This window comes from Conger conger, chromosome 8 (genome assembly GCF_963514075.1).
Source record: "Conger conger chromosome 8, fConCon1.1, whole genome shotgun sequence".
NCBI classification, from domain to species: domain Eukaryota; kingdom Metazoa; phylum Chordata; class Actinopteri; order Anguilliformes; family Congridae; genus Conger; species Conger conger.
The window spans coordinates 36,104,578-36,131,426 of record NC_083767.1 but is presented as its reverse complement, the minus strand read 5'-3'; the positions used below and the strand labels follow the sequence as shown (position 1 = coordinate 36,131,426).

Genomic DNA, 26,849 nt, shown 5'->3' with positions numbered 1-26,849 from the left:
CCGTGGCGACGCTGGATAACAATGAGGCTCTGTCTCGCGGGTGACCAGTTCTCTAGAAGCTGAGGGGAGAGCAGAGCGCCACGTAGCTGCCAGCTGCAGGTCTGAGCCACTGCTTCGGGGATGGAGAGACACAGGGTGTGTGCGGAGATCCAGAGGTGCAGAGACAGGCCGGTCCCCAGGTAGGGTTAAGAATCTATCCTCGGCCGCCCTCTCTCGCTGCTCTCCACACAGATTTTACAGGGGAGACTGTAAGCTATAAAAGCAGTATATCCATGCTAAAAACAGCTAAATTAATGACGTAACGTGCATCTGGTTTTTTGTCCATGTCGGGACCGAAAGGTCAAGTGTCTGGTGACAAATTAGAAGTGACAAAATGACAATCCGTATCGATGGTCTGAGGGGGACAAAATAAATTTGATTATACTCAACTGCCGCATTAATGTTTTGTGGGGAATGTGTGGCTACTCTGGACGGACATTTGTGTTGCAATTGTTTTCTTTCTTTTGATCCGCATGAGCTGCGCTTTCTCCGAGAAGCAGTTCAGCTGGACACGGCTGTAGTTTGGGGTTGTTATGAGCCTCCTGAGATATTTTTGAAAAATAATAATAAAAATAGAAGTCTATAACTGCGCTTTGAAAGTTTTAAAGAGCTGTGGACACAGTGAAAGTTGTCTCGCAGAATCTGACCCTGTTGATGGTCTGTTTTGGCACCACCACAATCTGCATAGATCTCTGGCACCGCAGGGTTATATTGTCAGACATTCATTTAAAAGCCATTAATAAAGAACTTTCCAATGTTTTTGATAAACAGTAGTGGAGCTTTACACTGAATTATAATTAGATAAATTAGATTTTTCTCCCTGCATTGAGCTACAGTGAAACAGGATCCCAAACTGAAACACAGAAGCGACATTCCATTTGGGTTTCCACATTTCTGTCTTTAATCAAACCTTGCACAGCTTACAATTTTAGTATCTTTACATATACAGTCAACTCCAGAATTTTTGGCACCCTTAATAGACATGAAGAAAGCAGTGCATGTAATATATAAAACGGATAATGATCTATGGGTTATCTTCAAACATATGGGAAACTATATACTTTTAGTTCAATACATTTAATGTTTCAATATTTTTTATTAAATAAACTTTTTTTTTCTTCTGAAAACCATAGATGTTAAAATTATTGGCAACAATTATTGTAATTAAAACCAACAAAGTTAACCCTCTAAAGAGGTTCGGGTCTGTGGGACCCGTTTTCAATGTTTACTAAAATAAAAATAATACAACAAATATTTTTTTCAACCTTTGACTCATAACCCTTGGCTCATTTTCTGTGAAGAACATGTAAATTAACTCATTTTCATTGAGTACACACTGTGCACCCCCCTACACATTTACATTACATACAGGCTATTCGGGTCTGGACCCGAAGGTTATAAGTATGAGGTTTATATGTTTTATAAGTATAAGGTTTGCTGTGTACCTTCACCTGGTCTTCCTCCTATCTTGGACTATTGTGTGTGTGTGTGTGTGTGTGTGTGTGCGTGCATGCATGCATGCATGCATGCTTGCCTGCGTGCGTGTGTACTTTCTCCTTTAGATTATTAGATTTAGATTTAGATCCACACTGTCAGACTGTGCCCCTCGTTTGGTGTGTAGATATTGTGTTCAATCAGGGCCGTTTGAGTAATGACTGGGTCTCTGAACTAAAGTTCAGTGAAAGGGCCCTCCATTTTTTTATGATTGGACTGCAGTTGCCCCCTCCTTGTGGCTGGGCCCCAGAAAGCTTTGCTGTTTTCCACCTTATTGTGGGCATGTGTTCATTGTTAAATTTGTGTTCTGTATCCTAATTTCAATTTTATTTAAATCAATAAACACCAATATTGAAGACAGCCTTCTCTCCTTTATATTTGTTGAAGAAAAACATGATTTATTCCTCCCAGTTTTGATTATTATTGATTTGTTTGACCAAAATCACATTTCATCACAAAAAACTAATACTAATGAATGTGATTTAGCAGGGGTAAATGGCACATATTAACCATATATGCTATATGTTATGGTCTATATTGCTTGTAATTAAGATAAGGTCAACATCTGTGAAGTATTTTTACATAAATTGTTATGACTGTATTGTTTTAAGACCCCAATAATGGTATGGGTCCACCAGACCCGCGAAAAGGTCCTGAGTAACAGAAATATGTCCGCCGCACGAGGGTTAAATTGGCAATAAAATGTAATTTATTTAATCTAAGGGAACTGTATTGTGTTATTCTATCACTTCCTGTTTCACTATAGTATAAAAATAAGGTTTCAGATAAGATAAAATGAGGTAGCATACAAGATCCCCTTGTCATCCATCAGCATGGGAAAAGCCAAACTGTTAATTCCGAAGAGACAGATAGTCATTGACTGTCGCAAGTCTGGTAAAAAAAGATATAAACGGATAAACATACCACTTAGCACTGTAAGTGCAATAATACAATAATAAAAACATATGGAATGGTTGCAAGCTTGCCAGGAACAAGACACAAGTACACCTTGTCCCCATGGACTGTGAGGAAGATGGTGAGGGAGGCCATAATGAACCCAAGGATCACATTTTAAGATTTATAGAAATTGCATTGGGGGGTTACCATGTTTCAAAAAGAACTAGAAAATGGCACCCTCATACCAAAAAACGATTTGGATGTCATGTTTATTTAATACAGTGCACAACCATCAACATATTTGGCAGCAAAAGAGAGATGCATACAAGGAGAAGGACCTAACTACTGTAAAATATGGAGGTGGGTCATTGATGCGTTAGAGATGTTTTGGTGCCAGTGGTCGTGGGGCACTATTTAAGATCAACGGCACAGTGATTCAACAAAGTACCTGGAAATTTAGACAGAAAATCTAGGAAGCTGAGACTTGGTCATAAGTTGATTGCCCAGCAGGACAATTATATATTTTTTAATACGAAAAATATAAGACTTGATTCCATTGAATCATTAATAAAGAACATACGTTATGAAGCTTATGCCTACTTCCCTACCTCCCTGTGATCCTTAATTGTTGTCTTTGTGATTTACGTAGTGTTTCGGTATTTTTAGTTGGCTAGGTAAGCAGTATTTGGATAGTTAAGTTTGGTCACTTTTGCTTTGTTGTTTGTTTATTTGTTGTTAAAAGAAAAAAAAAAATAGGCCCTGGTCCTTATCTTTGTTGTACGGGTAGCAATTGAAATTGTACTTCCCTCTAGGGTCTTTCAGCGCACTTAGCCCTGGTTATGGGTATGCACTTTGTTGTACGTCGCTCTGGATAAGAGCGTCTGCCAAGTGCCAATAATGTAATGTAATGGCTCGCATCAAATTCAAAACATTGGTGCTAGCCTTCCAAGCAGTTAAAGGGTCTTCCCCAGCTTATCTGCAAAAAATCATCAGATCCTACACCCCTGCCAGACCTCTTCGTTCAGCCTCCACAGGCCGCTTGGCACCTCCCCCTCTCAGAACCTCCACCTCACGCTCACGACTACTGTCTGTTCTGGCTCCACGGTGGTGGAACGAACTCCCCGTTGAGGTCAGAACTATAGAATCTCTCCCCACCTTCAAGCGCAAGCTGAAGACGCACCTCTTCAAGCAGCACCTCTCCCCATCCCTCCCTACCTCCCTGTGAACCTTAATTGTTGTCTCTGTGACTTGCTTTGTGTATCGGTATTTTTAGTTGGCTAGGTAAGCAGTGTTTGGATAGTTAACTTTGGTCACTTTTGCTCTTGTTTGTTTGTTTGTTCAAAAAAAAAAAAAAAAAATGGCCCTTGTCCTTATCTTTGTTGTACAGGTAGCAGTTGAAATTGTACTTACCTCTAGGGTCTTTCAGCGAACTTATCCCTGGTTATGGGTATGCACTTTGTTGTACGTCGCTCTGGATAAGAGCGTCTGCCAAATGCCAATAATGTAATGTAATGTAATGTAAATGTAATGTATGCCAATAGCTGTGTTATTTTTCTGAGAATTCGGTAGCCACCCATGAAACTGAAACCACTATCTTCTGAACCACATCATTTCACATCACCTATTTCACTTCCTTAAAAGAAAATCCCAGAACATTAACTTGGTTTTGGTGGATTTAGCCCACCCACACATTGCTGTAGTGGGCGGCCTGCAGCGTAGTGGTTAAGGTGAATGACTGGGACACGTAAGGTCGGTGGTTCAATCCCCAGTGTAGCCACAATAAGATCCACACAGCCGTTGGGCCCCTGAGCTAGGCCCTTAACCGTGCATTGCTCCAGGGGAGGATTGTCTCCTGCTTAGTCTAATGAATTGTACGTCACTCTGGATAAGAGCGTCTGCCAAATGCCAATAATGTAATGTAATGTAATGTAATGCAAAGTTACCGCAAGCAAAGACAACTCCTCCTCCTCTTTGTGTATGCCACTCAAACTCTCCTGTGTCACTACCGAAAGTGCACAACTTCTGAACGCCGCACTTGCAAGAGTCCTTCCATAGGATGCATGGTTTCCATGCACACATTTGTATACTGGGTGGGAATATGGCGGGTCGTCCACTAACTTGATGAAAGTAAACATTGCTAGGGAAATGCCATTGGGAATATGTCTAAAATATCATTCCCACTTTAACTTGGCAGTTAGACATTTAACATGATACATGTCAGGTGATAGTTAATTATATATGCTTTATATATATTATATATGCTTTGCCATGCTTTACATAATTAAATCAATCTTGTACTTTTAAGAATACACTTGCAGTATAACAGCCCAGTGTGGGACCAAAAGGATGCATGTACATACAATCCATCGAAATTGGCTATAGCAGCAGAAGAAGACGGTGGGTTCCATGAATGCCAGCTAAGCACAGGAGGATGAGGCTTCACTGGACCACTGAAGTATGTCTAGTCTGGCGAATCTCAAACTGCAACATTTTTACCAATTAATCTTATAACTCATGATCTTTATAACCAAGTAACCTTAATACCAATTGAGTATCATGTCAACGCCATGTCATACAGTGCCATAAAAAAGTAAACACAAAAAACTTTTTTTCATGAATATTTAATTTATGTAATGAAAAAAAGTTATCAAACACCCAAATCACTCCTGTGAAAAATGTAATTGCGTCCTTAAACGTTACTATTTCACAGGGGTTATTTAGGTGCTTGATAACTTTTTTCATTAAAAGTATCCCTTGCACCCCCCTGCTTACTTCCCTCCACTGGCTGCCTGTCATGGCTCGCATCAAATTCAAAACATTAGTGCTAGCCTTCCAAGCTGTTAAGGGGTCAGCCCCAGTTTACCTCCAAAAGATCATCTTTACCTTATTTACTTGTGTATTAGGATGACACCTTTGCTAGTTCTGTTTGGCTAGGTAAGCTAGGTAAGTTAAATCATACAGTTGCATGTTGCGATATTACTGTGAATATCTTATCTTTGTTGTGCTGGAAGCAGTCGAAATTGCACTTCCCTCTTGGGTCTTTCAGCACACTTATCCCTGGTTATGGGTATGCACTTTGCACTTTGTTGTACTTCGCTCTGCGAAATGCCATTAATGTAATGTAGTGTAATGTAATGTAATATCAGGTCCTACCCAGTACTCGATAGCTGTACCTAATAAAGTGACCTACTAAGCACACGCAGACCCGCTGCCACGTACACACATACACACACACACACACATACACACTCTAACATTGTTTTGTGTGTGAAAGAGGAAAATGCATCACACTACAGGGTGGCTTCGCAATATTATCCCAGAGGGCAAGCATTAGGCAATGATTTTAGTGGTGCTTGATCAGCAAGGTGATAATGCCATTTGGTGATATGATACTGTACATTTTCCAGTATGATTTCCTCTGCATTAATCCAACAGAATCTCTGCGTTCTCTGTAGGGCATGGGTAGACACAGTACCTATGTGGGTGCGTGTGTGTGTGGGTTTGTGTGTGTTTGTGTATGGAGGTATTTGTGTGTGAGCCTGTTCTGTGTGTATGTGCGTATGTACATTATATGTGTAAGAATACAGTAAGTTTGTATATGTCAGTGAGTGTGTGCATGCATTTGCATGTGTATTCCTGCAAGATCCCGTTTTGTGTGCAGAAGTGTGTATGTATTGTGTGTGTGTGTAAGCATGTGTGTTTGTGTGTATGTGTGTCCATGTGTTTGTGTATGTGGGTGCATGTGTGTGTCTTTTTCTTAGCATAGCCTCAGTTGTTTATTTCGACCCAGGAATATTGAACAGTCCGAGACACCATTCAGCACTCACAGTCTGGCTTTCCCAGTGCAGATAAATGGTGTTGCTTCTAGCCCACCTCCAACCCCCCTAACCCCCCACCGAACTCGCCCCCCTTAGAAGCTGATGCCCCCCAACATTTACTGATCTCTATCTGCCCGCCTTTAATTATTCACACTGCTGAATAATCACACGCTCTTATCTCTGGTTTCTCACGTCACCTGGCGGAGTAGCATTTGGGCCTTCTGCACACAGACACAGCAGAAAAGAATCAGTGTAAAATCAGAATACACTTCAGAGTACCTTTTAACCAGTGTGGACTAGGGTTGGCTACGGAAAACCTGGTTCCCATACAGCCGGCACATACCAGACGGAATCACCTCATTTCAGTGGCACTTTAAAATGTAATGCCTGAGCTGCTGAAATAATGTTACCATCTACCCACCCCCTTCAGCACTATTTTTTGTGGGACTTTTCAGGTCTGTTCTTTGCTCTTTTCTTCTGTCTCTCGGATACTTTGAGCAAGACAGTCCACCGCTAACTCAGATCATCCGCTAACTCAGTAGCCACCCTGTTAGTGCTTTGGTGAAGTCACCCTTCTGGCTGGCTGAATGGGACGTGGCTCAAATAGCAATGCAAAGCACTGAACTCTCAGCGTTAAATGCTAAGTGCTAAATGTTAGACTGGCCCTTTCGTTGTCCTGCATGTAGGATGAACCGTATACACTCACTCGCACACCCACACACACACACACACACAGACGCACGCATGCACGCACACACACACGCACACACAAATGCACGCATGCACGCACACACACTCACACACAGCCCACCTCCTTTATCTCCCTTCCTCTCTTTCTCTGTGTCCGGATCGCTCCCCAGATCTTGAAATCGGACCTTATCTCCGGGGCAGATTTGGGAAGGGGGGTGTTTGATTCTGGCCGATAAGGAAAGCTCGGGATGAGGTGACAGAATGGCAGACAGGCCCTCCTCAGCTCATCTGAGAGGACAGATGACAATCTCTGGGAGGAAGTGAAGCTACACCATAACTGAGGAAACCGCAGGGGAGTGGCTGACCTTGCACATCAATGCCCTGCACAGACCTCATGCACACTTCTTTCATATTCTGCTACCGTCTACCCCGCCCCCTTGCTGTCCCCTGTCCCCCAACACCCCGACCTGGTAGAGGTGATATAGGCATTATTTGATACCGCTGACTCAATGGCTTGAGTTTTCCTGTAAGGTAAGAGCTTTCGTATCAACCGAGCGAAGATTATTTTTGTTGCTGATATGCTTTGTGATGGATGACTTGACTTTTTTTGGAGGGGGGGGGAGGGGGGGCTTAGCTTGTAGTAATACCTGCAGTACAGCCTTTCTTTTAAGTATTGCCCCTTGTCTTCACCCCCTTTGACTACAGGCATAATCCTGGCCTTCTCTGAAAGGTAATCCCTTGGGGTTTGTTTGCCAAGAGTCATTATTCCAATATTACTGAAACAAGTTACAGAAGCTCAAACACAGGGAAAGTGGAAGTTTGTTTTTTCACTGAAAAGATTTTCTGTATTTGACTGGATACAGATTATTGTAGCTGTGGCTTGAGCACTTAGAAACACAATGGAGCCAAGTCACAACACCAAATTTGAGGAAAATATGTTTTTCATAATTTATGTCTCGGCTGTCAATTTGGAGACTCCAAAATGACACATGACAGCTAAATGATATTATGGGTCTTGTGAGGTGTAAAATGCTGCATTTTGCTTACTAAACTATACAACACTTTTTATCGGGAAAAAAAGTGTTTGCACTTCCCCCCGCCTGTCACCCTCGCCCTATCTCTCTGTCTCAATATCCCTCTCCTTGCAGCTATCCTCAGACAGCAACAGCTTGAGACAAATTAACATAATGTCAAATAAAAGAGTCATGTTTTGCATTTGGTTGCCTCTCCTTTGCCTGCCATGTCTTCCTGATGTCTGTCACCTATCAACATCATCAGATTGTCCTATAATTGATACTAAAACTCTTTGGATTTGAATGGATCTCAATGGGAATTGGGGGGTGGGTCTAGATTCAGCTGTAAATTATGCAGATACAGTATTGAACATTTGTTGGATAACTGGCTTTAAGTCATCAAAGGTCCAAGGTACCAGCCCGAAACCATCGTGCTGCTGCCAGATATGCAGTAGATATTACAAGAATTGTATATCCTGACAAATTTTCCTGTTGAACTCAATGGAAAAAATATTCAGGAGAAACAATTCTTGTTGTATCTAATGAAAATAAGATACACAGACTCTGGGGCTACATATAGAAACGACTGTAATTACTACATGGTGAAACTAAAATGTATACAAATGCCCTTTAATAACAGCTCTGTGCTTTGACCACATATGAATTATAATGAATATGAATAATTGCAAATAGAGAGAATGAAATATGAAAGCAGAAAAAGCAGAAAAAGACAGGGTGACTCCAAACTTTTTAATGGTGCTGTAATTATAGAGGTTCTCATGGTTCTAAGGGCAGTGCGGAGGTGCTGTTTTCCAAGCTGGGGTTGCTTAATGCAGAAGCTCCTCCATTTTGAATGATTCCACCCTCAGTATCGTAGCCTTGTTAGCGACTGACTGGAGGTGCCGTTTTCAACCACAGGATGTTCTGAAATACCCTGCTGTGGCAGGACCCTACATTTAGCCTGTTGATAGTTTTTGTGATGAGATGATGACAAGAGAGGAAATGCTGGCGGTAGCTCTGTAGAAGAAAGAGCCAGTCGAGGCTTTCGGGTGTACCGGAAATATCCTGCACGTCATGCAGACACATGCCACAGTTATAGTGAGCGATGTGGCACACACGGATGTGGCTGACTCTGTGTTGAGGGCAGTTTACAAACAAAGTTGTCAGATGGCATTGCAAGTAGAACATGCTGCGGGATCTGGACATAACTGACAAAAATAATATCAAATTACATACAGTAAAGCGTGAAATGTAGGAACATATTGGCATCGAAAGTTTTCTAATGAAAAACACTGTAAACGGGACATCGGGGGGCACAGCAAGGGTCAATCCATTTTGTGGATACTTTTACATATTTAATAGACTCAGTCATACCTTGATCTGACATTCGTATTCGCAACAACTACAACTACAGACCTAAAGAGCTTAACTACTGGAGTGGACCGAAATACAGTAGTTTATAGAGCTCTCAGGAAACTAAAACTAAGATAATTGGTTGTAACAAAAACCAGCAGAAAGACTGGCCCTTCAGTACTAGGGCTGTGTTCCAATTCAAAGTAAAATGCTCCCTTCTTTACTTCCCTCCAACGAAGCGAGCCCTCCAGTGAAGTATCATATGAGGTTTATACGAGGGAGCCCTTCTCCGAACAAGGGCAGCGATTCTGTCAAAAGGTTTTCCACTGAAGCACAGCAGTAGTCTTGGGCAAAGTGTCCATGTCTTCTTCATAGTCTGACACTGAGAGCTAAAGGAGTTCCTATATTGTCTTGGCACAAATTGCTAAAACACTGATCAAAACAGTTGACAGTTGTCTCAGAATGCTGGTGTGCTTGGGCGGAAACTTCCGCTTGTGCGGATATAAATTCCTTGTAGAAGAAATCGTTCTCAATTAAATTGTGCATTTCTGACCAATGTAACTGTGACAGTATATCTGAAAAGAGTTTTTTTAATGTATATTTTCAGCAGATTCATTGCCAGAAAAAAGAGGTCCATGGAGGTCCATTATATCACACCGAACTGTGTCTACAAAAGTTGTCAAATCTATCACAATCTAAATTTGTCACATCTCAGCAAAACTATCTGGATGGACAGAGGGAAAACATACTTTAATTTCATTTTTGGGTGAAAAGCCCCTTTAAGAGGATAAATAATCCCTCTCAATATATAAAGCAATTAAGAAAAAACGACAACAAAAAAATAACAGCCTCTTAAAATTCTGGGATCGCAATTGTGGTTGGAACGAAAATCAGGATGCACAGTGGTCCCCCAAGACCAAGTTTGGAAACTGCTGGTTTAGTAGATTGGCCTCTTGGCTACTTGTTTGTTTAGTAGATTGATCAGCTTTTTGGTTGTTTGGCATATGCTTGCATGGTTGGTTGAGCATTAATGATTTATTAAAGGTTTTCACTGGATAAACAAGTCTAACATCACAGCCATATTTTGCACCTTATCTGGCTCCAGTGCTCCAATTGTGAAACATTTGCATAACACATTCATTGTGTGACGGTTATAGCTACGAGCCAAGAGCTTTCTTCTTCTTATACCCACTTTGAATGTTTATTCTCCCTGAAGGCTAATGTTTAAAGGTTGGCGGGGGGGAGGGCAAACAGCAGAGCTGCTGTCTTCTTTTCCTCACGTAATTAATTATATGTCAGAAGCGATTAGAGTTCATTATACATTGTTGGGACTATACAGGAAGCGCCAGTTTGGCTGCCGAGACCGCGCGTGACCAGAAAACTCAATCAGCTGCAAACCTTGCAGACTGTGGACCCAACTTTCAACCATTCCACAATAAAGCTCCAGGACTTAATGAACCTTTACACATTACATTCTTGTTATTGACTATCCCTGTTTAGGCCATCGGAACATCTCTGAAACACATTACAGTATGACATGACAGTACAATACGTTTGTGCTGGTTTTTCCTCGCAGTTTGGAAAGTTTAGCCATTTTCTTACTGTCCTCTTTCTGTTCAAGAGTACCCAGATATGAGCACAAGCTCTACTCTGAAACCTGTCCTGTGCTTTTCACACTGCAGTCCACTACTTGAGTGTCGGTACACAAAAGGTATAGAGCTGGGGTGTCAAACTCCAGTCCTGGAGGGCCACAGTGTCTGCCGGTTTTGGGTGTGTTTCAGCACGAGAGATACATTTCAGAGTCTTTCATTGGCTAAAGAGTCCACTCACCTTGTTCTCAAAGCCTTCATTGGCTGCTGCGGCCCTCCAGGACAGGAGTTTGACACCCCTGGTATAGAGGGAATCTCCATGTGCAGGTTAAATAACCAGGCACCTGACTAACCAGCAGGGGTCAATGCTCAGTGATAAGCCCTGGTCATCCCAGCCAATTGAATCCCACCCACCCAGGACAGTGCTACAATCAATTATGTGTTGCCCTGCGGGGCTGCCAGCCAAAGTCTGCACTGGTACAATCTGGATTCAATACCAGACTGTGGGGCCCTGTCCACACACTGGAATAGCACAGGTGCCATGAAGGCACCTTTAGGTGCTGTCCACCATAGGTATGGCCACAGCTGTGATACATTGTAGTCGCAGTAGCTGTGGCCTGTTAGATAATCACTGGACAGGTAGTTGGGCTTTGGAAGCTATTGCGTGGGCTCCACTGCATGAGGACTTGTAAGGGTACCTTTTTTGTAATTTGTCCTTTTCTTACCTTTTCCATTGTTTTGTTTTGCTGAGAAGTCGATTGGTGGAGAATATGACATTGGCTGAAGTTGGGATCAGCCCTCCACCTCGCCAAAGCAGGTGGGTTTACCGTCTCTCACGCTGCACCAACAGCGACTGATTTCACCGCCTGTTCATCCGTCTGCCTGGTTATATTAATTTAAGATATTAATAACGCTATGAGCCAAGGTCTCATTTGATTAGGGTTGACTGAGCTAATTAACTAATTACTGATATCTGATATATATTACTTTTTGCCATCTCTGCTTTGCATCTGCAGCTAATGGTTTGCAAAAGAATTGAGGTTGAAAGATTAAAAAAACTACTTTTTTTTACACTGGTATTAAGACAAAGTAAGGGTTCTCATTCACTTACAATTTTTCCACAGCTGTTTCAGCTAGCCTAATGATTTGTCAACCCAGTTTTTACAATTTCTTTGCTACTATATTGTTTTAACAAACAGATACTGTATTTTCTTTTATTGTTTTTGTTTATAAATGGAGATCCAAAAACCTTAACAGACAAACGTTAAATAAAACAATATATAATGTATGAAAATAGAACATTATAACATGGATATATGTGTGTGTGTGTGTGTGTGTGTGTGTGTGCGTGTGTGTAAATGCACATACATGTGGTGGGGGAGTGTGTTTGTGGGTGGTTGATTGTGGAAAGCTGAACAATATGCACAGTTGATGTGGATGATTAAAATGTATGTCAACAGGACCTTTTTATCTTTCATCAGAAACAGAGCGGCCGCTCTCTCTTCCTGTCCGGAAACTTCTTTACAGACGAAAGGTATATGTGTATTGTTTTAGCCAAGTACCTCAGTACAGTTGTGGTCATACATACACAGACTATTTAACATACAAGCAGGGACCTTAGATAAAAGCAGAACTGAGAGAATTTATCCAGAAATCACAGAAAATGTGCAGAAAATTCACAGAAGGTGTCGAGGTGAAATTAATATCATACTTCAAGGATGGCCTGTGCTGTGCTATTGTCTGCTGTCTTCTTAATGTTTGCATTTTTCTTTCAAGGAGCACAAAGAGGGAACAGCTATGATCTTCCACCTGTAATGGTGAGTAATTTTACGTTACATTATGTTTATTTTAGCAGGTGCTTTTATTCAGTGACTTACAGTGAAAGAGAAGATCAGTACATCCCCGGAAACAGAGGCAAACCTGGCTAACATTCGCAGACCAGTGAGTAGAAGTACATTTATAAACACTGAATTTAAGTAAATATAACTTATGCCAACCCATAACTTTAATACAAATTATAGATTTGCTGAGCTATGTATATATAGTTTAACACGGAATGTCTTTGAGGTCTTACCGTGGTCTTTGAGGCCATGATTATCCGATGTTGGTTCTTTTCTGTAAGCCACTGCAACTGACCGCCAAAAAAAGGTGGATGCAATAGTGCAGTGAGATCAGGTGGTGTAGCACACGGTAGGAGCAAATACCTGCAGACACTGCGGCCCGCTGGGCGTGAAGTTGAGTAGCACCGGGTTAAGCTGCGCTCTGTTTTTTGGCACCTGGTTCATATTTCCTCTGCACCACACATTTTTGCTGCAGCCCGCATGGTGTGGGTCTTCTCCGGTCATGCTGGAGAATGCGATGAAACAACTAAACAGCATTTATGCCTCTGAAAAACTGTGCCAAAATAATTCAACAAAAACCGCATACGTAACCTTTTCACACTTCACATGCTTATATTTTCATGTTACTGTATGATGCGGCAATTCACTCAACAAAACCATCTTGACTTTGTGAGAGAGCATTGAATTTTCGGTTTCGGTTTAACCAGAGATTTTTTGTTGTTTTTTATGTTTATTTATTTATCTTCATCTGAGGTGCTTGTCACATTAGATGCAGTAAAGCAAAAAATAATCCACTGCTAGAGGCTCATGGCGATACTAATTTAAACTGGCGTGCTTGCTTATTGGGCAAACCGATAAAAAACAGGCCCACCAACATGGCTGAGAAGATTGTGCATTTTCCTGTCCTTTGACCTTGCTTGCTTTGTTTGGTGATTCAATCCGAAAAGAAACCACATAAACCCTAAGAACATACAAACACACAATGAGTCAACAGCCCCATCTAGGAACTTTGTTTATCTACTGTAAAAATGAGAGAGTATCCAGGATTGTGTTAAGCCTGAGATTGAACATGTCGGCCAGCAAACAGGATGCATCTGACCACAATTTGGAGTGCCGCAGCAAGAGGTCTGAATACTTATGTAAATGAGAGATTTAGTTTTGTATTTTGAATAAATTTGCTAAACTTTGTAAAAGCATGTTTTCATGTTGTCACTGTGTCAAAATGATCAATTTTATCTTTTTAAAATTAAGTAAACAACCCAATAAAAGAACACAGAAAGTGAAGCGGTCTGAATACTTTCTGAAGCCTCTGTATCTCTACGGAAATACATTGTGAAATCTGAATTTATCTTTAGAATTTTTAGTTTGGGCCACATCTAGGGCACTTTTTGTGATTGAGTATATGTGTGTGTGCGTGCACGTTTATGTGCATGTGTGTGTGTGCATGTTTGCTTATCTGTGAGTGTGTGTGTATTTGTGTGGCTGTGTGTGCTTGCATGTCCATGTGTGTGTCTGTGTGTCCATGCATGTGCGTGTCCATATGTGTGCGTGTGTATTTGTGTGCGTGTACGTGCCTGTGTCCATGTGTCTGTCTGTGTGTGTCCTTGTGCGTGTGTGTGCGTGGGGTGGCTGGCTGTGAGCCATTTTGCTGGTGGCTCTGTGTGCTGACCGTGGTGGAAAACAGCAACTATATACAGTCAGGTCCATAAATATTGGGACATCGACACAATTCTCATCTTTTTGGCTCTATACACCACCACAATGGATTTGAAATGAAACGAACAAGATGTGCTTTAACTGCAGACTTTAATTTGATTTTAATTTGAGGGTATTTACATCCAAATCAGGTGAACGGTGCAGGAATTACAACAGTTTGTACATGTGCCTCCCACTTTTTAAGGGATCAAAAGTAATGGGACAAACTAACAATCATAAATCAAACTTTCACTTTTTAATACTTGGTTGCAAATCCTTTGCAGTCAATTACAGCCTGAAGTCTGGAACGCATAGACATCACCAGACGCTGGGTTTCATCCCTGGTGATGCTCTACCAGTCCTCTACTGCAACTGTCTTCAGTTCCTGCTTGTTCTTGGGGCATTTTTCCTTCAGTTTTGTCTTCAGCAAGTGAAATGCTGGATTCAGGTCAGGTGATTGACTTGGCCATTGCATAACATTCCACTTCTTTGCCTTAATATTGCCCGAAACACTTCAGAATTCATCCTGTTGCTTTTGTCAGCAGTCACATCATCAATAAATACAAGGGAACCAGTTCCATTGGCAGCCATACATGCCCATGCCATGACACTACCACCACGCTTCACTGATGAGGTGGTATGTTTTGGATCATGAGCAGTTCCTTTCCTTCTCCATACTCTTCTCTTCCCATCATTCTGGTACAAGTTGATCTTTGTCTCATCTGTCCATAGGATGTTGTTCCAGAACTGTAAAGGCTTTTTTAGATGTTGTTTGGCAAACTCTAATCTGGTCTTCCTGTTTTTGAGGCTCACCAATGGTTTACACCATTGGTTCACCCTCTGTATTCACTCTGGTGAAGTCTTCTCTTGATTGTCGACTTTGACACACATACACCTACCCCCTGGAGAGTGTTCTTGATCTGGCCAACTGTGAAGGGGTTTTTCTTCACCAGGGAAAGAATTCTTCTGTCATCCACCACAGTTGTTTTCCGTGGTCTTCCGGGTCTTTTGGTGTTGCTGAGCTCACCGGTGCGTTCTTTCTTTTTAAGAATGTTCCAAACAGTTGATGAACTCTAGACCTTTTATCTGCTCCTTGTAAATGAGATAATGAGGGAATAACACACACCTGGCCATGGAACAGCTGAGCAGCCAATTGTCCCATTACTTTTGGTCCCTTAAAAAGTGGGAGGCACATATAGAAACTGTTGTAATTCCTACACTGTTCACCTGATTTGGATGTAAATACCCTCAAATTAAAGCTGAAAGTCGTTTCATTTCAAATCCATTGTGGTGGTGTATAGAGCCAAAAAGATGAGAATTGTGTCGATGTCCCAATATTTATGGACCTGACTAGCTATTATATCTACCAATTCGAGGTGTTTCAATTTCTAAAGTTCAGTCGTAGATGCATTAATAAATTAACAGTTACAGCACAGGCATGGGACTGTTGTTATTTATCAAGAGTGAGAGGGCTGATCCAGCATCCTGTTTCCCTGGTGCATATCCCACGTTAACCCATTATAAGCCAAAAAGTAAAACTGATCCTAGATCAGCTCTCCAAATATGAGGTTCTTGATAAGTGTTCTCTGATCCATTTAACAAACAGGAGCAGCACCTGAGGGCGAGGAAGATGGAACGCAGAGGCTGTATCCATGATGACATGGACCAGGAGTACCACTGTGTGGAGGAAGAGATTCACTCTGTCCAGATCCTGCCATCAAAACCGTTGATGTCTGATGCAGACTATGCTGGTTAAGCTCATTACATTACATCATTAGTTTGCTTAGCAGATGGTGTTATTGTAGAAACCAACACAGTTCACTTTATCCAATTATATTGAATGATGCTCAAACATAACAGCTATTATTATAGTTATTGTTACTATCATTATTATTATTATTAGTAGTAGTAGTAGTAGTTGTAGTAGTAGTAGCATTATTATTATTAATGAAAATTAAATTAACCATTATAAAATGTGTGCAACCATAGCTATGAAATAACTATTATCTCAACTATATGCAACCATAGCTATGAAAGAAAAGAAAAGTAAGGGCTGCCTGTTGCCTAGTGGCTAAGGTACATGACTGGGACCTGGAAGGTTGGTGATTCAAGCCCTGTTGTAGCCATGATAAGATCCGCACAGCTCTTGGGCCCTTTAGCAAGGCCCTTAACACCACATTCCTCCAGGAGATTGTCCCCTGCTTAGCCTGCTTCATCAACTGTAAGCTGGTTTGGATAAATAGTGTCAGTTAAAAAAAACATTTATTATAAGCTCATTTCTAGAAAAGTGCTGCCTTAATTCCAAGAAAGTACATAATTAAATACATAATTAACCTCTAATCAACTTGGCTATAACCAATTTAAACCTTTGATAACAACAAGGTAGCTACTTGAATATATATATATATATATATATCTATATATATATATATATATATATATATATATATATATATATATATATATAGATGAGGCGGTTCTAAATATTTTAGTTTTAGTTTTTCAGTATTTGCCTATTGCCTATTTTACGAGTGATAATGACTTAATTATGGCTATTCTTACCATGTATTTACCTGGTAAATACATAGTACTTATGGAACTGTAAAAGTGTTTCCATTTATTTCACAAATAGTGTTTCTTCAGCTCATTTTGATGATTATTTTACTGTGAGACAAAAAAGACACTTATTTGTGAGTCACATGTTCTTAGAATCCAGGCCACTATGCTACCCACTGCACTACTCTCATTATAGATAATATCCTGGACTGTAACCTCATCCTTCATTATGAATATTGAACCGAATCTGTTTTGCTCACACTATTTATTACAATTAACCTCCTCTGCCGTATGTCCAATTTGCACTGATACAATTCCCACTTGTAGTGGAAAAATACAATATTTATAATTTGACTATGCCAAATATGAAGGTGAAAGGGAATGGAAGGGAATAAAGGTGTCGCTTCTAGAGGAAACTATGAAATCAGATTACATTTGTATAATGCATTAAAAGCTGAAGCACCCCAGGTGGAAAAAGTCTGTAGGCTTACGAGACTTGCCTTAAATGACCCAATCTCTAAATATCAATTATACTGAAGAGATTCTCTGGGAAATAGAAAGCAGTATGTCTCTACCGCCCTCTGCTGGATGATATTTTCACACACAAAGATATATTAGATTTAGCACAGTACTACATGGGGCCACCCCTGTGTATGCTGGTTTTCATTACAACCACAATTGCAATCCCATAACTTTAACAAGCTGTTCGGTTTTCTTATGCGCTATAAATGTTTTGAGGGATTATTTACCCACTAAAGCCACATTATGTCAGAAATAGCTATGTTCATAGTGTGCTTATTGGATTAATAAGCAAGTAATCACATAAAAAAGCTACTTATATTTAACTGATGAAATTTGATGAAATTGTGGACACCTGGCCACTAAAAATAACCACCTGGCAGATACAGCAATACAGAATAAAAAAAAAACAAAGCAAATGATAATGAGCCAAAACTGCATTGTGTTGATATATTAAAGAAAAAAATTATTAAAACAATTAAACATGTGTTCCGCAACCTAATTAGGAGCCTATTGATTAACCTCAGTCTATCTTTCGATTAAAAAATAACCTATTTTGATGCAATTGCTTGTAATATAGCACAATACAAACATTGGCTCAAGAGGAAAAAATTATCCCTCAACAGAAAAAGTACAAAAACAGCTTGTTAACGGTTCTGGGATTGCATTTGAGTTTGAAATGAAAACCAGCATTCACAGGGGTCTGGGAACCACTGATTTAGTATAATAATAATAATAATAATAATAATAATAATAATAATAATAATAATTTCCCAATGTTTCCCTTTTACAGATAGGTGCATCTTTAGGTCTGCAGTTCCAGAGTCGCCTGCTTCACCTTTGAGAGTAAGTATTGTTCAAAACACCAATTAAAGATAATGCTAGTAATAATAACTGTCAGTAGTCTGAAGTTTCTATTCTCAGTCCGTTAGTGGTTAGTTGTGTGTAGTGTTAATTCTCAGTCTCTCAGTAGTGTGGAGTGTTAGTTCTCAGTCTGTGGGTAGTGGTAGTGTTAGTTCTCAGTCTGTGAGTAGTGGTAGTGTTTGTTCTCAGCCCATCAGTAGTGTGGAGTGTTAGTTCTCAGTCTGTGAGTAGTGGTAGTGTTTGTTCTCAGTCCATCAGTAGTGTTTTGTCCCCAGTCTGTCGGTAGTGTCCTGTGTCCTCCTCAGACTTTCAGTAGTGTGTATTGTTAGTTCTGAGTCTGTCAGTAGCGTGTAGTGTCAGTTATCAGACTGCCAGTAGTGTGTAGTGTCAGTTATCACTGTCAGTAGTTTGTTGTGTCTGTCCTTAGTCTGTTAGTACTGTGTCGTGTCAGTTATCAGACTGTCAGTAGTTTGTTGTGTCTGTTCTTAATCTGTTAGTATTGTGTAGTGTCGGTTCTCAGTGTAACATGTATTATTATTACTGTTTGTAGAGGAGCCCAAACACCCCGCCCAGACTCCCAAAAAGAAACACCCAAGGTAATTCACAACAAATATTATGTATCCACTTACATTTAGAACTTGGTTTCAGTCCCTAAGCTTTCAAAAGCAAATGTTGAGTCATGTGCAAAATTAAGTTGTTAAGCATTCTTACAGCTACTGATCAGTGGTTTAGGAACTGCACTTGTAGCTTGCAGGGCTGCCTTGGATTTTAATGCATTACTGTAGCCTGGATGCCTGGATGTTCAATCCCCGGTGTAGCCACGATAAATGGCAAATGGTAAATGGTTAGCATTTATCCAAAGCGCTGTACAATTGATTCTCACCAACGGCGATTGGCTGCCATGCAAGGCACCAACCAGCTCGTCCGGAGCATTTAGGGATTAAGTATCTTGCTCACACTTTGCCACACCCTGAAACCGGCAGCCCTTCAACTGTCAGACGACTGCTCTTACCGCCTGAGCCCAAAGCGACAATAAGATCCGCACAGCAGTTGGGCAGTTGACCAAGGCCCTTAACCCCACATTGCTTCAGGAGGGATTGTTCCCTGCTTCGCCTAATCAACTGTAAGTCGCTTTGGATAAATGTGTCAGCCAAATAACATGTAAGGTAATGTGCTGAATATCATCCTGTATAATATAAGTCATAAGCTACAAATGTCCTTGTATAAGGGGTTCACAAAAAAACATCATGAGGAATAAAAAATGATCAGGATATAAAGCCTTTTTCTGGGGACCCATTGAACTGGATCCACTCTGCCAAAAAAATACTTTCTGGCCTTTCCTTCCTCAAGCATTCAGTTAAAAGGGCTTGATAACAGCACTAATAGTTTGAGATCTCTGCCAAATTAATAGCAAGCTAGAGGGCTGACACTCCTACTCCCTCTGACACAACAGATATAACATTTAAAGTCAACAACACTGTCGATATTTAGTTCACTTCTGTGCGGCAATATGATTTAAGAACCGGAAAAATCCGGTTTCTATTCCCCCGCTGCACGTGTAGACTTGTCAGTAGTTCCATTCCCTTTCATTCCAGTAATTTCAGGATATGCATGGGAATGTGTTTGTTATTTTGTTCATTTGAAATGCTTCCACTGTTCTGTGAGGGGCTTTCAGTCAAGATGGACTTCAACTACAGATATTTTTGGTGGACATTTGATTTGATTCTTCTTACTTGTTATTTGCTTGTCTGATTGGGCAATATTGAGGGCAACAACATAGTTTACATTTTTATCAGTGTATACTGTCTACAATATTCCCTCTGCTGAATGGGAGCATTGTTATATAAACTACTTTTGACATGGAAGATCACCCTGGCCCAGATTTACCAAGGAAACATTTGCTCAATTGTGACTCGTTTGCAGACCAATATATAAACCACCGATTTCCTAGGACTATTTCTAATTACACAGTTGCGGTAGGAAACACCCATACAACGTCAGAAACATGGCATGCTTACACTTCCAGATTGCAAGGCTCTGAGTAATAAACTGTGTTTGTGTTTGTGTGTGTTTTTGTATGCTTGTGTTTGTGTGTGTGTGTGTGTGTGTGTGCGTGCATGTCTTTGTCCAAGGACCAAGTGTGAACAGGAGCTTGAAGCCAGGAATAAAACAAAACTCCCCAACCAGTGGTGATGTGAACCTCTTCTTTCGATCTTGCTTTGTACAGTTTTTTATTCCTCTTTATCTATTCTGCTGTAAAAGTTTACCTCACACCGACTCAGAATGACTCATGTAAATCTCATGAATCATTGTGTAGTGTACAAAAGCAGTAAGAAACAATTTGCATACAGCCAAACTTCACCGGTTCATCTCAATGAGCTGTTTAATGTGTGCAATGTGCACTACCCTTCTGTACAAAGAAACCATTGTTCACACGTCCGTCATGTCTTGGGAACATGATAACGATCATTTTTTCACAAAGTAGTTTTAACTATTTTTTGGGGGGTAATTGTAGCAACATTTCTCTGTAAGGTACAGCTTTGCTATAGTTCAATTAAATGCAAATCATGAACACTGATTGTAATTCCTAATTGTTTTGCTCACAAACACATTAATGTTGTTGATTGATTCACCAGACACCGACAGTATTTAGCAGTGCTGTATTGGAGAGTCTGCTTATTGTGAGCCTGTATGGATAGACACACTTCCCCCTTGTTATGCCAAGCTCTGCCTGCCAAAGAATACAGTCGGGAGTCATGTTAGCTACATGTAGCTATGAGGCAAGCTATCATAAGCTATCTTTTGATCTCCACAAAAACACATTCATGTCTCATCGTGTCTTGTGAGTATGGGCGTGTGTGGGTGTCACACTATATTCTAAGGATTAATTATTATTTCAAAAAAATATTTTTCTTTCACACAGGTGACAGAAAACATCTGGTGAATTCTGGGATTCAGGTACAGTGAGAACAGATTATCTGAGATAAACAAATTCTTCGCCTTCAAACACAAGCAGTCCACGCTACATTGTAAACCAGAGCACTTGTCCCTGGTCATGCACTTTGTTGTACATCGCTCTGAATTAGAGGCACTCTAATTACATGCCTGTAATGTAAATCTGATAATCATCTAAATATTCTACATTCACAGCTTCTCAAATTTCATTTCCCTTATGAAGAGAATTATTTTTTCTTTTTCAGGAAATACAACCGTCTCCAAGGTAATTTTGTCTGGGCCTTCAGGAGCATGGGTTATGCTACTCTGCACAGTGATAATCAGTGTTAGATCAACTCAGATGGAGTCATTTCTGCACTGATAGAATGCATTTGATCCTTACTTATTCATAAAACTCAAGAGTTAAATTAACATTTTACCGTTTGTCCCACTGGCTGGTTTGCAAGTCGACAATGACCCTGGAGATCACATACTTGACATACTTGCAAACTGTAAGCACAAGTGCACTTACACTGCAAATACAAGATCACATTTTCAGGTCTAACTTCCAAAGAACAAAAAGAAAAAAAACATTGTCATCGTGGAAACGTACCTGATACACTTAATATCACCATTTTCAGATTCCAATATTTGTATTATTTGGTTCTGAGAGACTGCCTCTTAAGAGGAGTTAAACCTACAGTGCCATCCATAACGTTAGGAACAAATGCAAATTTTTCCTCGAGTTGACTGTGTACTCCACAATTTTAGATTTCTAATCAAACATTTCACACATGATTAAAGGGCAGATTCTCAGCTTTTTTATTTCAACATGTAGAAATTACAGCAAAAAGTAGACATACTCTTTTGCATGAACTTGAGCAGATCTGTCTGTACGCTTCAGAATTAGTTCTGCAGGCACATCATCAATAAGGACAAGTGAGCCAGTACCTGTGGCAGTCATACGTGCTGAAACAGATAAGGTGGTGTGATAATTATTTTTCGCAATTTCATTTGGCCTTTGCTCTTACCATCACTTTGATACAAGTGAGTCTTATTCACTTCGGCCTTACCCATCGCAGGTTCTGCCAAAAATAACAAATAAAAGCAAACTGTAGCTTTTCAGCTGTAGCCTAATCCAAGAACATAGCTCTCTCTCTCTCTCTCTCTCTCTCTCCCTCTCCCTCCCTCCCTCCCTAGTCCAGGTATGTGCCAACTTAACCTGTAGGCGTGGTCCACAGTCACCCTGCTTCCTTCCCGCAAACTCGCCTTTTTCTAAATATTTCCTTGAAAACAGAATAGAATTTATGCCTACCTACAAAGAACGAAACTATGTGACTGGTGGATAATGTCTTACAATGTATTACAATAACCCATATTATTTATCTCACTATTGTGCCTATAGATGTAAGCAGTGTATGAAATGTGTTTATTCCTTGAATTTGACAATTGAAGTATCAATAATCATATTGCTCCTCCATTGCAATTCATACACAAATTGAGATGTGCTCCCTTCAAGGCCATTAATCCCTCCAGGGGAGGATTGTCTCCTGCTTAGTCTAATCAACTGTACGTCGCTCTGGATAAGAGCATCTGCCAAATGCCAATAATGTAATGTAATGTACACAACATTCTACCGCAGACCTAAACGAGTCGACAAGGAGCTAAGAGTTCCGTCTCCCGTTCAAGGGTCCCCCAAACCCAGGAGAGCCACACATGCTGACAGGCACCCCAAAACAGAGTAAGCCCTGCCTCCGACAATGGCACATGTTCTCACATGAACCTACAGAGTGACACATAACAGCATAATTATGAAATCTCTTCCTGTATCCTCTAAAGAATCACACTCCCAGACCCATATAAATTAATATTATTATTATTAGTATTATTATATTGTTGTTGCTATTATTATTATTATTATTATTACCAATGTGAGCTGTATAAATATAACCATTTCCTTAGTCTTGTATTTCACGGACATGCTTTTTCAGAAGAAATTACTTGACTACAATATTTTGCAAATGCTGCAAATATATGACCGATTTATAAAATAACAAACAAGCCTGTGTTTTTACTAATTTTGTTCATGATCTTTTGTTTTTCTCCCATAGGACACGACGCCATCAAATCGTAAGTTAAAAACAAGATCTGGATCATTATCAATCCCTGAGGAAACTTGGTCGTAGTACTAAGGCGACTGTACAAAGTGTTCCCTTTTGTGTGTGCTTAAGAAAATATTACAAGCTATGTGCAGCCACATGTTGAAATGTCAACATAACATTTTGCTCTGTTTCCTTCCAGGTAGTGAGTAGTAGTCCCGTATTTGGTAAGTTATGGCTGGCATGTGGAGCAATGAAAGTATGCATGAAATTGAAGGCATATTCATAAGATTACATTACATTACATTAATAGCATTTAGCAGACGCTCTTATTCAGAGCAATGTACAGTTGATTAGCCAGAGCAGGAGACAATTCTCCCCTGGAGCAATGCAGGGTTAAGGCCTTTGCCCTTGCTCAAGGGCTCCAAGGCTGTGCGGATCATATTGTAGCTACACCGGGGATCGAACCACCGACCTTGCGTGACCCAGTCATGTACCTTAACCACTACGCTACAGGCCACACTTTGAGATTATATGATAATTGATCACTATTTTCCTGTGCTGTGCTTAATACTTATTAAATACAAATTGCTGAAACATTTGCACCACAGAATGCTGCACAACTATTAAAACAGACCTTTTTCAGCAGTTACGAGAAGAGAGGAACGGCCATTGCAAACTGCCTTCTCTCAAGACCTTGAATTCACAGAATGCAGGGAGTCACGGTAAAGTAGTTCAGTGCACATATGGCTTGCTAAATCTAAGTGTACGTGTGTGATTGTGCATCTATGTGTGTGTGTGCATTTTTGAGCGCTTGTGTGTGGTCTTTTATGTTCAAAATGCCTTTATAATGCCATTAATACTAATACTATTCTACCATCTTTTAGGTCATTAGGGAGCAAACTGGATTGTTTGCCTGGTAAGAACAAGATGTTAAAGAACAGACGCACTTGTTGATGTGACTGTGGCTGTGGTTTGTGTGTTTGCTTTTCACCTTTGGTAAGATTTTAACTGTTGGTTGCCTCTTGATAGATGACTCACTTTCAGTGAGCTCACAGACAGATTGTGAGGAGTATGAGTATTACCAAAAAATACATACATTTTAACAAACTGCCACTGAAAAGACCTACTATCTAACTACCTACTATCTAACTACTATCAGTTCCTTATAGGTAGTCGGCAGCTACCAGCCAACCAGCTCATCTCTAAGACCCTAAGTTATTAGTTTTGCCCAATCACAGGATTTGGCTTCAGTCAGTTTGTGGTTGAAAAACAAACGTCCACTTTCTTCACTGCAGACCCGTGGTCCCGATTTAGCCATTTCAGAGCAGACAGCCACAAATGCGAATGCTTTTGCTCCTCTTTAACCCTCCTATTATGTTCAGATTTTACATGTGGGGTCAAATTGACAGTTGAAAAACACAAAAAATATTGTAATATAAATATTTTCAGTGTGTCGCCTTCTCATTGTCTCACGAATTACTAGCCTTTTACCCATAAATCTGTCAGGAACGGTAAGTGAAAGTTGGGCACCTGTATAGGAAAGTGCCACCAGAATCATTCACAAAGAAATCGGATTTTTTTTTTAAATACAAATTATCGTCTATTTTCTTACATTTTATACAGTTACAGAGGGTCAAAATAACACTGCACAACACATTTGTATTCCAAGTTGGTACAGGACTTTGCATAGAATTATGCTTGTTGCATTTTTACTATTTAATCCCACCAAATTAGAAAATGAGAAAAATCATACAATATAAAAAAGGCTTACCTAGTTTTTAAGAGATGTCAAACACTGAGTGGGGTCAAACTGACCCCAAACATAATAGGAGGGTTAAACCTTTTGGTGGTGGGGGGTGAGGATGAAGAAGAAGCCCTATCGTGACTAGAAGGCCCCACCTTTCAAATCAGCATGGCATTTTTCTATCGTGACTAGAAGGCCCCACCTTTCACATCAGCATGGTATTTTTCAGCGACGGACGTACAGAAGGTGAGGCAGCAGCACCATGAATGGCCGCAGACTAGGGGAGACATGAAGACTTACGGACATCGAGCCAAACCCAGGCCAGTGCAGGTGAATGCCTCTCGCTCTGAAATGGCACACCCACACCGCCGCACTGCTGTGTAGGGCCGACAAGCAAGAGCTCACTCAAATCTCACTCCATTTACATACAGAGCTGAGGGTTCCTGCCTTTTCGGTTCGGTCATGTTGGGACCCGATTTGAAATTCCATTCATTCCATGAAATTTGTACAGAAATCTCCATGGTATCTTTTTAATTATTCATTCAATGTCAGTTCCTGGAAACACAGCTGAAAAGAAAATCTGAACACCTTCTTGTTCAAAAAGATTATCCCCAACTGGCTTGTCAACGCCTCTTCCATGAGTAACCTAGTTCCCTTCCAAGTCTCCCATCTGATAAATAACCAAGCCCACACCAGTTTAGCTTCCACCCTTAATACTGAAAGAGGATGTTTAAAGACTTTTCTTTTTCCAGTCATCCAGTGATCAGAGCTGGTATGTTGGTGCGTGTGAGAGAGCAGATGCTGAGCATGCATTGCACCTGATGAACACGGTAACGCACACCAATCCATTACATCCTGTTTCTATACACATTCATGTCTATTGCTTTTGAGAATGTAGCATACACTGGTCATTGCACAATACTGTTGTGTATCAACTTATCTGAAGGCTGATTATAAATATGTAAATTATTTTAAAGTTGAGCATACCTTTCATAGCTTTCGAAATCATATAATTATTATTGTTTTCATTTGAACAGGATGGGGCATTTTTAGTGCGAGATCACTCCAAGAGCTGTGTGGAGGAACCCTTTGTTCTGTCATTGCTTTTTCAAAGGAGAGTTTTCAACATTAAAATTCGCTTTATAAAGAGTGCTCGCAAGTATGCCCTGGGAACTGGATTACGAACAAATGACGTAAGTATAGACACGTTCTGTGATTTATTATTTATTACAATCCCTGCTAAAATGATACACTGGAAAAATGAAACATTGGGTCACCTTAAAATTGTTACAAATTCTGGCTATTAAAAACGTTTAATTTGACTCTACAAAGTAAAATGTTATTGAATTAACCTTTTTTTTTTTTTTGGAATTTAACTTTTTTATGTGACCAGTTGAAGAAGACCTTAACATTAATGGAATATTTTTATTTTTAACAGATGTTTGATTCTGTAGATGCAATCATCAAGTTCCACATGATATTTCCAATTGTCCTGATAGACGGAAAGGACCAGTCAGTGCAGAGGAAATGCACACTCACAAGCCCGCTTACAAAGGATGAAGTCAATAAAATATTAGGCCAGTGACATGGGATGTATGCAGCTTACAAATAACTCAAACAGTGCTTATAAATATAATGTTATTTATGTCAGTTAATAAATATATCTAAAATGGTATACGTCCTTTCATTCAAGCGTGACAC

The 26,849-nt window shown here is 40.2% G+C and overlaps 1 protein-coding gene across 3 annotated transcripts; it reads left to right on the top strand.

The window, feature by feature from the left end:
- On the top strand, positions 1–26,821 carry LOC133134852 (cytokine-dependent hematopoietic cell linker). 3 transcript variants are annotated; one of them, XM_061251354.1, is made up of 19 exons: positions 1–179; positions 11,648–11,710; positions 12,375–12,427; positions 12,670–12,710; positions 16,036–16,180; positions 18,298–18,350; positions 18,919–18,964; positions 20,501–20,557; positions 21,292–21,326; positions 21,569–21,588; positions 22,945–23,043; positions 23,414–23,432; positions 23,604–23,628; positions 24,051–24,126; positions 24,289–24,320; positions 25,378–25,478; positions 25,901–25,978; positions 26,186–26,341; positions 26,587–26,821. In XM_061251354.1, the coding sequence occupies exons 1-19, from the start codon at positions 121–123 to the stop codon at positions 26,731–26,733; spliced, it is 1,305 nt and encodes a 434-aa protein (XP_061107338.1). In that variant the 5' UTR covers positions 1–120; the 3' UTR covers positions 26,734–26,821. The 3 variants fall into 3 exon arrangements, with proteins under 3 accessions (XP_061107338.1, XP_061107337.1, XP_061107339.1); XM_061251353.1 differs by having other exon boundaries at positions 24,048–24,126; XM_061251355.1 differs by lacking the exon at positions 1–179 and adding an exon at positions 7,360–7,469 and having other exon boundaries at positions 24,048–24,126.
- The last annotated feature ends 28 nt before the right edge of the window (positions 26,822–26,849 follow it).